Source organism: Ranitomeya imitator, chromosome 1 (genome assembly GCF_032444005.1).
Source record: "Ranitomeya imitator isolate aRanImi1 chromosome 1, aRanImi1.pri, whole genome shotgun sequence".
Lineage (NCBI taxonomy): Eukaryota > Metazoa > Chordata > Amphibia > Anura > Dendrobatidae > Ranitomeya > Ranitomeya imitator.
Genome location: NC_091282.1, coordinates 426,858,232 through 426,873,472, shown reverse-complemented (window position 1 = coordinate 426,873,472; position 15,241 = coordinate 426,858,232). Strand labels below are relative to the sequence as shown.

General features: G+C 39.7%; 1 protein-coding gene across 1 annotated transcript in view; it reads left to right on the top strand.

Moving 5' to 3' along the window:
• Window positions 1-7,709: 7,709 nt before the first annotated feature.
• Window positions 7,710-15,241, top strand: part of LOC138675272 (annexin A1-like) — a 44,319-nt gene continuing 36,787 nt past the window's right edge. The window contains exons 1-4 of the mRNA XM_069763359.1: window positions 7,710-7,790; window positions 10,723-10,798; window positions 14,647-14,746; window positions 14,997-15,091. Of these exons, the coding sequence (XP_069619460.1) occupies window positions 10,727-10,798; window positions 14,647-14,746; window positions 14,997-15,091 (267 nt within the window). The 5' untranslated portion in view covers window positions 7,710-7,790; window positions 10,723-10,726. The remainder of the gene's footprint in view (window positions 7,791-10,722; window positions 10,799-14,646; window positions 14,747-14,996; window positions 15,092-15,241) is intronic.

Genomic DNA, 15,241 nt, shown 5'->3' with positions numbered 1-15,241 from the left:
CCGAGTTTCGCGCAAGTGAGTATGAGCCCTAACTGGAAGTCTTCTGACCCTAACTTGACAGACTGATAGGAATATATAAGACTGTCAAGTTCAAGTCAGGAGACCAGCTGCCAGTTGGTGTATCATGGTCCGTACCCAGACATCTAAATGAGGCTTAAAACATAGAATCTCTTTTATAGACGTTCTTATATAAAGGTACCTGTCAATTAATTCGATAAGGGGATAAATAATAAAAGCAAAATATTTACATTTTTGCTTTCCTAAAATACTTCTTTCAATTTACATTTTGTAGTTTTTTTTAGTAACTAAGGCTGGAGTCACACTAGCGAGTTTTACGGACGTATGAGCGCATAAAATACGTCCGTAAAACTCGCCTAACAAACGTCCCAATTATTCTCTATGCCCCTGCTCCTATCTGCCGTATTTTTACTGATCAGTATTATACGGCTTTCTACGGCCGTAAAAAATCGCAGCATGCTGCGTTTGTCACCGTATTGCGCAAAAAAAAAGCCAATGAAAGTCTATGGAAGCCCCAAAAATACGGATTACACACGCACCAGAAGTGTGACTTGCGAGGAATACGCAGCGGTGTTAGAGAGAAAAGCCGGCAATTCAGTGCGGTGTACAGTAAAATCACACTGACAGCTTACAATAGAATAGGTAGAATAAATGTGTACACATAGAATAGATAGATATATATATATATATATATATGTCAGTGAGACACATATATATATGTATATACATATATATATACTGTATATTAATATTTCATACAGCGCTAGATAGCTTTAAAGCCGGTAATTCAATTGCCGGCTTTTGCTATCTCCTTCCTAAACCCGACATGATATGAGACATCGTTTACATACAGTAAACCATCTCATATCCCCATTTTTTTTGCATATTCCACACTGGCGTGGGCTCCCGCGCAATTTTCTCCGCCAGAGTAGTAAAGCCAGTGACTGAGGGCAGATATTAATAGCCTGGAGAGGGTCCATGGTTATTGGCCCCCCCTGGCTAAAAACATCTGCCCCCAGCCACTCCAGAAAAGGCACATCTGGAAGATGCGCCTATTCTGGCACTTGGCCACTCTCTTCCCATTCCCGTGTAGCGGTGGGATATGGTGTAATGAAGGGTTAGTGTCACCTTGCTATTGTAAGGTGACATTAAGCCAAATTAATAATGGAGAGGCGTCATCTATTTGCAACGTTATGCTATTTGCAATAAGCTAATTAAACAAGAACTTAATACACCTAATATAACAAGGGGGTTCTCTAAAACCAATGCAAAATGTCAATTTTTATTACTTCTATAGTCTCAGAATTTTTCAACTTCTTCATGTCAAGTGTATTTACTGCCTAGTAGAATATCCTTTGAGTGTTATGACCTGCTGAAAACATCCTGCACAGCCATACACTAGCTTTTAGCAGCGTTCCTTAAGAATCTTAGTCCATTCCTCATGGGCAATTGCCTCCAGTACACTAATATTCTTGGGCTATGTGATTTAACCACTTCTCGACGTGCGCCGTACTAGTACAGCGCATGTCGTGTCTCCTCCTTTGATGTTGGCTCCGGCGCTGAGCCCACATCAAAGCCTGGACATGTCAGCTGTTTCTGACATGTGCGCGCAATAGTGGCAGGTGGAATCGAGATCCACCTGCTGCTATTAACTAGTTGAATGCCACTGTCAAACGCTGACAGCGGCACTTAACTATTGCTTCCGGCCGTCAGGGCGGAAATGCGTGCATCGCTGACCCACGTCATGTGATCGGGGGTCAGCGATGTGTCAGCATGACAGCCAGAGGTCTCCTTGAGACCTCTATGGTTTTTGGTGCCAGAGTGCTGTGAGTGTAACCCTGTGGTCGACGTTTATAACAATGCAGGAATTCAGCTACATAGGAACGATGTGAGCATAGCTTCTATGTAACAGAGCCAATCAGGCTATGCCAGCTTCTAGCCTCCCATAGAGGCTATTGAAGCATGACAAAAGTTAAAAAAAGTTTTAAAAAGTATGAAAAAATAAAAAAATATATAAAAGTTTAAATCACCCCCCTTCGCGCTATTCAAAATAAAACAATAAAAAAAAATCCAACTTACACATATTTGGTATCACCGCATTCAAAATCGCTCGATCTATCAATAAAAAAAGGATTAACCTGATTGCTAAACTGCATAGCAAGGAAAAAATTAAAAACGCCAGAATAACTTTTTTTGGTCGCTGTGACATTGGGCGATCAAAAGAACGTATCTGCACAAAAGTGGTATAATTAAAAATGTCAGCTTGGCAAGCAAAAAATAAACCCTCACCAAACCTGAGATCCCGAAAAATGGAAACGCTATGGGTATCGGAAAATTGCGCATTTTTTTATTTTTAGCAAAGTTTGGAATTATTTTTCACCACTTAGATAAAAAATAACCTAGACATGTTTGATGTCTGCAAACTCATAAAGACATAGAGAATCACAACAGCAGGTCAGTTTTAGCATTTAGTGAACCTAGCAAAAAAGCCAAACAAAAAACAAGTGTGGGATTGCACTTTTTTTGTAATTTCACCACACTTGGAATTTATTTCCCGTTTTCTAGTACAAGACATGGTAAAACTAATGGCGTTGTTCAAAAGTACAACTCGTCTTGCAAAAAAATAAGCCCTCACATGGCCAGATTGATGGAAAAATAAAAAAGTTATGGCTCTGGGAAAGAGGGAGCGAAAAACGAAAAAGGGCTGAGTCTTGAAGGCATTAAAAGGTATGAGAAAAGATCATTTCCTTACTTACACAAAGAAGTAAAAGGATACAAAAGGATAGCAAAAACATTAAATGTTCCTAGAAGCACAGTTGAAAGCATATTTTGCAACTTCAACGTTAAAGAAATAATGGCTACATAACTTGGAGTAAGAGTAAGCTGTTAATGGCTGCCACTAGATTACTTAGAAGGTAAGTGGTTTAACACCCTTGAGTAGCTGCAAAAGACCTCTAGAAAAATTTAGTGGTGGCAGGCTTTAAGGTATTAGTTTTGCATTGTAAGGTGCATAGTAAATGTCCCTAGAATACCAGCACCTCTGGTGAGGAGTTTTGTGTATGTGGATTGAGGGCTGGCGTATAGCCATTACAATTCCGGTTCCACGGGAGAGGAGCTTGTGTGCTATTCTGGAAACAGGAACACATGGGCTACCTGCACAGTGAACAAGTCTGTAGGAACATGTTCACACACCACCAAGAAACCTGAAGACACAAAAGAGAATAGTAAAACCAAAAACACTCAGTTTGAAAAAAATCGCAGTAATCCGCAAGTGCTAGTAAAAGATGTAAAAAACAGGGTATTTGGTTGATACGTTTTTTGCAAAAAATGTATATTAAGCTGCTCTACCACCAGGTTTCTTGGTGGTGTGTGAACATGTTCCTACAGACTTGTTCACTGTGCAAGTAGCCCATGTGTTCCTGTTTCCATAATTGTTCTCTTGTGTCTACAAGACTGGGGAGTTCCACCACTCCTCTTGGGCTATCTGCACAAAAGCTGTTCTACTCTGTATGCACACATGGATTTTTCCTCTCTGAACCCTGTTCACACAGGTAATATACAGATGATCAGGTTTTTAAATACATCAGATAGGGATTGCATACATTAGTTAGGACTGCTCTGATATGGGTATACCGTGAAGTTTGGTAGAGCAGCTTAGTATACATTTTTTGCAAAAAGCGTATCAACCAAATACCCTGTTTTTTACATCTTTTACTAGCACTTGCGGATTACTGCGATTTTTTTCAAACTGAGTGTTTTTGGTTCTACTATGCTCTTTTGTGTCTTCTTTTGGTGTGCTATTCTGACTGCATGACCACTGTTGGCTCTATTAGGTAGCTGTGATCTCCTGTGAGGTTAACAGGGCACGGCGTTCTCTTTTCGTAGTGAATCTGTGAAGTAACAGAGTTTGCTTATACCGCCATATAGTACTGCCTGTTACTAGCAGCAGGTTTCTCTCCTGCACGGTGGACCCTGGGTTGCAAATGCACCTACTGTCTCATATATACATATATTCGGTGCATTCCGCCAACCCTAACATACCCCTTTAAATTTTTCACTTTGTTTCATTGCAGCCATTTGGTAAATTCAAAAAAGTTTATTTTTTCTTATTAATGTACACTCTGCACCCAATCTTGACTGAAAAAAAGCAGAAGTGTAGTAATTTTTGCAAATTTATTAAAAATGAATAACTGAAATATTGTATGGTCATAAGTATACCGACCCTTTGTTCAGTTTTGAGTACAAGCACTCTTTTGAGCTAGTACAGCCATGAGTGTGCTTGGGAGTGAAACACATTTTTTACACCTGGATTTGGGGATCTTCTGCCATTTTTCCTTGCAGATTCTCTCTGGTTCCATCAGGTTGGATGATGAACATTGGTGGACAGCCATTTTCAGGTTTCTCCAGAGATGCTCAATTGGCTTTAGGTCAGGACTATAGCTGTGCAAGTCAAGAATAGCAACAGAGTTGTTCTGAAGCCATTCCTTGGTTATTTTAGCTGTGTGCTTAGGGTCATTGTCTTGCTGGAAGGTGAACCTTCGGCTAAGTCAGAGGTCCAGAGCGCTCTGGAAGAGGTTTTCATGCAGCATATCTCTGCACTTTGCCACACATGTTTTTGTCAATGACAACTAGTCGTCCTGTTTCTGCAGCTGAAAAACACCCCCATAGCATGATGCTGCCACCATGTTTCACTGTTGGGATTGTATTGGGTAGGTAATGAGCAATGCCTGGTTTCTCCACACATACTGCTTAGAATTATCACCAAAAAGGTCTATCTTCATCTCATCAGACCAGAGAATCTTATTTCTCATAGTCTGGGAGTCCTTCATGCATTTTTTAGCAAACTCTATGCATATTTCATATGTCTTGCACTGAGGAGAAGCTTCCGTCGGGCCACTCTGCCAGAAAGGCCTGACTGGTGGAGGGCTGTAGTGATAATTGACTTTGTGGAAGTTTCTCCCATCTCCTTGCTGCATCTCTGGAGCTCAGCCACAGTGATCTTGGGGTTCTTCTTTACCTCTCTCACCAAGGACCATCTCCCACAATTGCTCAGTTTAGATACACAGCTAGGTCTAGGAAGACTTCTGGTGGTCATAAACTTCTTCCATTTACGGATTATGGAGGCCACTGTGCTCTTAGGAACCTTGAGTACTGCAGAAATTATGTTGTAACCTTGGCCAGATCTGTGCCTTGCCACAATTCTGTCTCTGAGCTCCTTGGCCATTTCCTTTGACCTCATGATTGTCATTTGGTCTGACATGCACTGTGAGCTGTGAGGTCTTACATAGACAGTTGTGTGCCTTTCCAAATTATATCCTGTTACTTTGATTAAACACATCTGAACTCCAATGAAGGAGTAGAACCATTCATGGAGGATCACAAGGAAATGAACAGCATGTGACTCATATATGCGTGTCTAAGCAAAGGATCTGTATATTTATGACCATGTGATATTTCAGCTTTTCTTTTTTATTAAATTTGCAAAAATTTCTACATTTCTGTTTTTTCAGTCAAAATGGGGTGCAGAGTGTACATTACTATGAAAAAAAAAACTTTTTTGAATTTTCTAAATGGCTGCAGTGAAACCAGGAGTGAAAAATATAAAGGGTCTGAGTACTTTCTGCACCCACTGTATATCTATCTATTCTATGTGTATATATCTTTTCTATCCATTCTATTCTAACCTGTCACACTGTGATTTTACTGTACGAGGCAGGTGAATTGCTGGCTTTTCATCTATATCTATCTATTTATCTATCCCATTCATTTCAGCTTTTTTTCTCATGCCGCAGACCTGTTTGAGTGCATTCTCAAATCCAAATATTTCACTATTTGCTCATGACTAGTTAATATGTATAACCCCGATAACAGGTTCTCTTTAAACTGTATAATAGCCCTCACATTATATTCCACGCTGTACAATGGCCTCACATTAGCTCCTAGCTGTATAATGGGCTCCACGTTAGTCCCCAAACTAAATAATTGGCCCCACAGTACTCCCTATAATGTATGAGTGCCCTCCACTTTTTCAAGGTCCCCTATTGTTTATGATGCCTCCACAAGTTTTAATTAAGATAAAGAAAATCATATACAGTACTTACCTAATCCAGGATCCTGAGGACTTCACTGGAGAGGCTCAGGTGAACCAACACATTGTCATAGCGGCTGACACAAGCACAAGATAGAGTCACGACACTTCAATTATGACATCACCATGCCGGACTTTGATGTTCTGTGCATACGTAGGGCATTCTGTATACCGCATGTTTAAAGTGCTTTATCACTGCACAAGCTGATAGAGTTAAGAGTAGCGTATCTCTGGGTGGGCTCCTCTGAGTGTGGGGGCCTGGGGCTGCCGCACTCTCTGCTCCCCAGTAGCTACACCGCTGCATAACACCATAGCTCCCTGTCAATCTTCTGCTGTCTTCCTATTGTGTTGGTGCCATTGAGGCCTCAATGTATGTTATGATATCATTACATGTGCTGCTAATGTCATCGCATAGGCACATTAAGAGATTGTACCTCAAAGTGTTAAGGTACCTTCACACATAATGATTTTGTTAACGATATCATTGCTTTTTGTGACGTAGCAACGATATCGTTAACGAAATCGTTATGCGTGACAGCGACCAACGATCAGGCCCCTGCTGGGAGATCGTTGGTCGCTGGCAATGATCAGGACCTTTTTTTGGTCGCCGATCACCTGCTGTCATCGCTGAATCAGCGACGGCCGGCCGTAAAGCAGAGCACAGCGGTGACGTCACCGCTGTGCTCTGCTTTACAGCCGACGCTGACACAGTCAGTGCGGGAAGCTGACACCGGGGGACGTGACAGACATCGGAATGTGAGTATGTACTGTTTTTTTTTTAACTTTTACAATGGTAACCAGGGTAAATATCGGGTTACTAAGCGCGGCCCTGCGCTTAGTAACCCGATATTTACCCTGGTTACCCGTGGACTTCGGCATCGTTGAAGACACTTTTCCCTGATCGTTGGTCGCTGGAGAGAGCTGTCTGTGTGACAGCTCCCCAGTGACCACACAACGACTTACCTACCAACGATCACGGCCAGGTCGTATCGCTGGTCGTGATCGTTGGTAAGTCGTTTAGTGTAACGGTACCTTAAGTCACAGACTAGCCAGTGCCTCAATTGCTGGAAAATCTGAATAAGAGTTTAGTGCAGGGTGAAGGCAAGCAGAAGACCTATGGGAAGCTGTTACAGTAGGGAAAGGTGAGGGGATAGCTGTGTATAATATTTTTTTAACCCTTTCAAGCCCATATGAATCCAAAAAAAATGGTGCCCGGCTAGCCATCATTTTTTCAAAAATTCTGATTCACTTGAATCCATCATTTTGAGAAATTCTGAACAAACTCAATTCTTATAGAATGAGTTTAATCATTTCTATCCAATAGGCATATGAGATCGTGGAAAATTAAAATCTGTCATTCTCAAAGAGATGGTCATTTAGCACAATTTCATAGAGTACATATATATGCACACAGTACATTAAGCCTACTTAATTTTAGAAAATATCTATAAGCAAAAAATACCTAAAGGTATAAATCACTTCAATTGATCTACTCTTCCAGTGTTGCAGCAAACAACAGGAGTGGACACTTTTCTGCTAGAACATGTTTTCGACCTTGTGTTATTACTAAAGCATCATAGGTGTGGCTCATAAAAGTTATAAAAACTCAGCTCTTTAGAGAATGCCGTAACATTTGTCAGGCTGACACCCAACACAGAAAACAGAAGGCTACTGCTACAGAAAGGTACGTTTAATGCGTGTATTTCCACAAGATTGGTTCATTTCTTTATTTGTAAATGGATTAGGTATTTACATCTCTTTTCTTGGTAATTGTTTATTGATTCGTTAATAATGGATTCATTAGTATTAAACATTGTATAAGGAATACATTACTGTATAGGATGTGAGTTACTACCAGCAGCCAAGAATCCTGTGTTTTTCTAGGAATCTTATGCTGAGATTCACCAAAAGACAACAGGAGTTTTAAGCATTGTTACTTTTTCAGTAGGAGGTTCCTTGAATTACACAAGGTTGGGGGACATTTTTTCAGTGATCTTCATATATATAAGCATTGTTACTTTTTCAGTAGGAGGTTCCTTGGATTACACAAGGTTGGGGGACATTTTTTCAGTGATCTTCATATATATAAGCATTGTTACTTTTTCAGTAGGAGGTTCCTTGGATTACACAAGGTTGGGGGACATTTTTTCAGTGATCTTCATATATATAAGCATTGTTACTTTTTCAGTAGGAGGTTCCTTGGATTACACAAGGTTGGGGGACATTTTTTCAGTGATCTTCATATCTAAACTTTACTAACTTGGGAATATTTTCCAATACACCTAATATTATGTTTATCAATTTTGTACGCAAATAATGTACCTTCCGGATTTGAACAGTGACAGCTAAGGACCAAATCATGAATTGCAGTAGCTCATTTTTTACTTATTGAGAAATCTAGAGGAAACAAGTTCTGAGTCTTCACCACATCCCCTATTTCCCTTTTTTATTTATTTTTTATTGCAATTGACTAAAACACAAATGTTGTCAAATCTAGTTTTTTCAGCAAAATAATGACATAGTTTTTTACTTCATAGGTATATGAAATTAAGAAATATATATTAGTATAAAGAATATTAAACCCCACGGGAAAAGTTAAACAATAATCCTTAATGAGTGAAGTAAGACTAAAGTGACTCATGATGGGGTGTAGTGGATAAAATCAACTTGCATAATTACTTGTGTAATATATTTGACATCATACTTTACATATAATGGAGCTTACAGTGCTTCAAAGAAAGCCTGTATTATACAGAAGATAGGTTATGGGAATTTCTTGTTAGATTAATGTGCGTATTAGGGTGGCAGTAAAAGCTACTATTGATGCCTCAGCAGGCTAACATCTAACCAGTAGGTGTGTCTCTGTGTTCGCTGTAGAAAAAACTCTCTTTATTTTAACCCCTGCGCAACAGGGCCGATTTCTGTTTTTGCATTTCCGTTTTTTCTTTACCTTCTTTCCAGAGCCATAACTCTTTAATTTTTCTGAATACTTATGACCATGTGATATTTCAGTTTTTTCAAATTCTATATATATTTTAATTTTTTAAATGAGCAAAAATGTCTACATTTCTGTTTTTTTTTTTTTAGTCAAGATGGGGTGCAGAGTGTACATTAATGAGAAAAAAATGAACTTTTTTGAATTTACCAAATGGCTGCAATGAAACAAAGAGGGAAAAATGTAAATGGGTCTGAATTCTTTCTGTACCCACTGTGTATAAGGGGTATCATCAAAATATGAGTTGGCATAAATATTTAGTTCAGACAGTTATTATTAAAATATGGACACCTCAGCAACTAAAAGGAAGAAAATAAAAATGTTTATGGATAGAAAATGTCACACCATACAATATACTGTATATATACCCACCTAGGAAAACCCCATCCGACACTCATTTCACAGAGGCTTTGTCTTCATCTAGTCATGCCTTAATACACACAGTTTTCTCCAAAACAGGATGATCCATATTCTTATTGATTGAGAAGTACAAATTGATATCTTTGGCAGAAATTGCTCCATTTATAGAATTATTTCACCCACCACATTAAATAGGACTATAGTTACATAGTTACATAGTTATTAAGGTTGAAGGAAGACTATAAGTCTATCTAGTTCAACCCATAGCCTAACCTAACATGCCCTAACATGTTGATCCAGAGAAAGGCACAAAAAAACTATGTGGCAAAGACTATACCTTCAGTCACTACACCTAATGTCCTCTGTTCTGCTGGTCTGGTGTTGTTCTCCTGATCTAAAAAATGGGGGCAACAGAGGCACGGGGAGCACTGTGGAAATTCTGAACCATGCCTGCCCTGATTTTTAATATAAAATAGACCGGCAGGAATGATTTTTTTGCTGAATTCATCCAAGGGCAGAAAAAGTCATGGATGACGTGTTTGAGACTTTCGACAATACATTTAATATAAGCGGTGGAGGGTCACTTTAACCCCTTAAGGACCAGGCAATATTGCATTTTTGCTTTCGTTCCACTCCCTCCCCCTTATTTCAAGAGCCATCACTTTTTTCTTTTTTATCAACATAGCTACGCTCCATCTGTGGCTCTTACAAGTAGATGGTGGCTGATTACAAATATGTGGGCTCAACTTTGGAGCCTGCATCAAAGGAAAGGAACCAGTAAATGTATATTTATGTCATATGTCATTATGTGGTTACAACGGGGCATCTGAAATTCAACAAAAATTGCACCAATAAGTCAACAAATGTGAGTGAGGTTTAGCTTTAAATGTAGCCTTATACTCAATTAACAAAGGAAAATGATAAAAAAAAAGTTATAGACTAAACGCATAAAAGTATGTCTGCTCACCTGAAGTATTAAACAAAATTAAAATGGACCATTCTAAATGCACCAAATGGATTAAGGGTGGTACACCTTTTAATAATCTCTGAGACTGTGTCTTTGTATAGTAATTATGCCACCCTTCCTGTAAAAGAGCGTTTGAGGATAATCAAACTGTTAAACTAGGCTGGCCTGAATGTTTGGCTTTTTTCTCTTTGTTGGGGTGTTATGTTTTGACATGTCTCCATGTTACAATTTTTGTAATTATTTGATATCCTAATACAAACAACAATAAATGTGAAATATGTTTTGCTAAATTAGAAAAATGGAGGAACAACAGCATTCTATAGTCCAACAAATGCTTCAAGCAGCCCAGACATCACAGGAGAGCTGTACTGTAAGTATTATTATGTACTTTTACTATAATGATTCCAAACGTAATATTAAAAACTATTACTTGTTTTGCTTTAAAATGAAACTGACTCCATATTATTACTTGATAGCATCACTATATACATCTGTTAGACTTGATGCATTTTACTGTGTTCAGCATTGTCCTCTCTCTCCTATAGAAACTTATTTATTATGGTCAGCAGGGTTCTCTCTCTCTACTCTCCCCCACGTGTATTTTACGAGTAATTACAAGCATTACAGTTCTGAGATTTGATCAAATTTACTCTCAGCAAATCGATTTCTTAAGGGAAAATTTGGCTAAGTCGGTGAATTTGAATTTCAAAAGATGTGTGTCACGCTTCCTCCAATTGATGCTGCAGGAGCATGCTGAGCTGTTGGTATTTCCAACCTGACACTGGTAGATACTGACCTTCCTTCAGGTGTTCCCTGTTCTAAGTGATTACCCGGCTACTTAGCTAAGCTGTCAGTCTCAGCCTTGTATTCCTGTGCTCTGTTTGTTAATCTACAGCTGCTTGACCTTGGACCTCATTCTGACCATCTGATGGCCTAGTCACTTTGCTCTGATCCGCTATTTTCCTTGTATTCTGACATCAGAAAGTGACTTGATTATGACTTTGTCTTTCCCCTTTAGTTTATGATGTTATCACTTGGTTACATTAACCTGGAACATTTGATTACCCTGCCTCATCGCTTGTCCATGAGTAGTGTCTATCGTCACATTACTACTGGCCATATAATTTTTTTCTCCCCACCAATGGATCCAGTTGGTACACTCTGTGATAAGTTGGCGAATATGATTCAGATGTTCCAAAATCTGGTCAATGAGCACAAGAAGCTAAAATCTTCCCAATTCCAAGCAGCAGGGTCAATTTTCTAGTACTATGGGTGCTTCACGCAAAGCTCTCCACTACCAACTGTAGTTATAACTTGTTTACCTCCCGATGTGCAGATGATGTCTCCAGTACCAGTAGTAGCACTTTCTGATAAATTGTCGGAGGAGAAAGACTAGTTTAAGGCACTCAGGGAGAGCTGTAAACTATTTTTTTGCTTATGACTAGAGTTGAGCGACCTTTACTTTTATAGGATCGGGTCGGGTTTCACGAAACCCGACTTTTGAAAAAGTTGGGTCGAGTGAAATCGGCCGATCCTATAAAAAAAGTCGGGGTCGGACGAAACTCGAAACCCAATGCAGTGCATTGGGTTTCCATGGTTCCCAGGGTCTGAAGGAGCGGAAACTCTCCTTCAGGCCCTGCAATCCATATTTTAGTGTAAAATAAAGAACTAAAATAAAAAATATCGCAATACTTACCCCCTGACGCGCCCTGGTACTAACCGGGAACCTTCCTTCCTTAGAATCAGCCTTCCAGGACCCTGCGGTGACGTCGCGATGACGTCGCGGCTTGTGATTGGCCGCGCGGCCGCCCATGTGACCGCTCGCGCGGCCAATCACAAGCCGCGACGTCACCCGCGATGTCACCGAAGGTCCTGGAAGGGCTGATTTTTAGGAAGGAAGGCTGCCGGAAAGAAGCAGGGCGCGTCCGAGGGTGAGTATATACCTAATAGGAATATACTCACCCTCGGACGCGCCCTGCTTCTTTCCGGCAGCCTTCCTTCCTAAGAATCAGCCCTTCCAGGACCTTCGGTGACGTCGCGGGTGACGTCGCGGCTTGTGATTGGCCGCGCGAGCGGTCACATGGGCGGCCGCGCGGCCAATCACAAGCCGCGATGTCACCGCGACGTCACCGCAGGGTCCTGGAAGGCTGATTCTAAGGAAGGAAGGTTCCCGGTTAGTACCAGGGCGCGTCAGGGGGTAAGTATTGCGATATTTTTTATTTTAATTCTTTATTTTACACTTAAATCTGAATTCCGATACCAATTCCCGATATCTTAAACATATCGGGTATCGGAATTCCGATTCTAGATTCAAAAGATCGCCGACTTCATGGCCGACCCCACGCTGGGGTCGGGTCGGGTTTCATGAAACCCGACCTTGCCAAAAGTCGGCGACTTTTGAAAAATTTCGACCCGTTTCGCTCAACCCTACTTATGACCTCAGTCTAGTATCACAATCTTCTCATCTCTAGAGCTCAAGTGTCTTCCGTCTCCGCCCATGTAGAATAATAGCTGGCATTGAGCTGCCTGAGAATTTTGCAAAAGAGGGAGGAGGGACATTGAGGAGCTGCCAATCAGGCTAAATAGAGAGAGATTGAGTTTAAACTACCGGAAATAATTATGCATTTTTTCATTTTTAAAAGTATATAGATCAGCCTCATAAGGGGAAAGATATAATATGTGTTATTATATGCAGTTTGTGCTGGAAAATCTGCTGAAAGATCCACTTTAAAGCTATCCTGCAGGTCACCACAACAATTTTAATATAAATGAACAATGCCCAGATGTTGTCCCTGCCTCTTTCTTTTAATTTCTTTAAAATAACAACTTCTTAGACTACTCTATGCATGCTGTGCTTTATATTTCCCCCTGTTCTTGGACGGATCAGCTGAGAGCAGGGGAAAAATGTTTCAGACTACCAAAGACTGTTTTCACAGCAATAAAAATAGGAAGAACTACGTCAGATACTGTAGATTAAAGAGAGTCTATCATCCTAAAATCAATATTAAACAATGTATACAGGTATGTAGTGGACTTAACCCTTACAAAAATCATACTAGCACTATACCTGTTAGTGCCTGGGAAAAATACTTGTCATTCCCATACAAATGAGGAGGTTTGGGACACCCTTGGCATGGGCAAGAGTTCGGTGCACTATTATACCCCCTCATTTTACATGTTGAGCGCTTTCCCCTCCACTAATAATTGACAGTACTCGCTTGCGAGAGTGATCACTATCTGAACTCAGTCCATGTGTGTGTGCATGTTCCCCGTCCCCATTATGAGCCTGGATGAGCACACAGTGTTGGCAGGGTGCTTTTTTCCTCCTTGGCTTCTCTTTGCCGAACTGTAGCGAATGACATCTCCAAAGAAGAACCCAGGAGGAGAACGCACCTAACCACATTGTGTGGGGCTGAAACTGTGTACATGGCCAGGCTCAGTCAGACTAGTGTGCATAGGAAAAGAGACTCCAGCTCACCTTTAATAGTTCCTATGCTGTCCAGAGCACGGAACCAGAATATTTCTGCTTCTTTGCAGACTAGTGTGCTTGCACATACACATTAGCTGAGTTCGGACTGTGCTCACAATGGAACACAAGCACTGTCAATCAGAACATGGGGTAGGCCCTATATGTGCAAGATGAGCGGGAGTAGCGGTGCATCAAGATCTTGGCTGCACCAATGGTGCACCAAAGTCCATTCATTTTCATGCAAATTAAAAGTATTTTTCTCAGGCACCGTAAAACTAACAGTGCTCGAATGAGCTAAGCCCAACTATATAACTAAGATCATTAAATTTTTATTTGGGGTTAACAGACTTAATTTTTAATGTACTTCTATGCATTATGCATTTAAATTATAATTTTAATTGTTAACCAGTGGGTTGTTTTGAAGTGATTCAGAAGTAATTCAGTACCATGTAGCACCTTGTCAAAAAAGTTTTAAAAATACCAAAATCCTCTGAAAGCCATGTCAAAAAATATCCCATCTGTCATAAATGTAAAATAATTTGAAGTACATATGAAATAGAAAAAAACAACAATGAAAGTAAAAATCAAGTGTCGCTCGTGGATATATCCTATGCCACATAAACAGATGCAGGTTTATTTTATTCCTTTTTCTTGTCAAATCTATTTAAAAATAAACATCATTGTAAGATTTTTTCCATTATTTAATTCAGCAAAAATGATGCTCAAATCTATGATATGTATATCCTTAGGAAGCCACAGAAGTACAAGGAGGCGCAGATTTGAAACCTCGTCCTCGGTTTAACCCTGCAGAAGATGTAAATGCTTTGGAAAAGGCGATAACTGCAAAAGGTAAGAGGATAACGATCATGATAATGTAATTATTAGCTGAAAAAGGTCTGTTGTAGCATGTTATTATTGAATTTATAAGTAGAGTAGATAGTCTTTATGTAAACTGTATGACATTCCCCATGAACACATATTTACCATTGTTAATTCCTATGATCTTGTCTTTGTAATAAGCTTACAGTTTATTAATTATATGTGCTACTGCTGCTGTAATAAAATACAGATGTTACTTGTAAGAATTTTTTTTCCCTAGAAATTGATGAAGGATCTATTATCGATATCCTAACTAAGAGAACTAATGAACAGCGCCAGGAGATAAAAGCAGCTTATCAAAAGCAAACAGGAAAGGTAAGAAAACAATAAGATATCTTTTAATGTAGAATAGTAAAATTGAAGAATTTCCTATAAGGAGAGCAGTAATATGAAGTAGTATTGGGCTTCATGCTACTACCTTGTTGTGGATCTACATAAATGCTATGTTATGCTATAGAGGTTCCT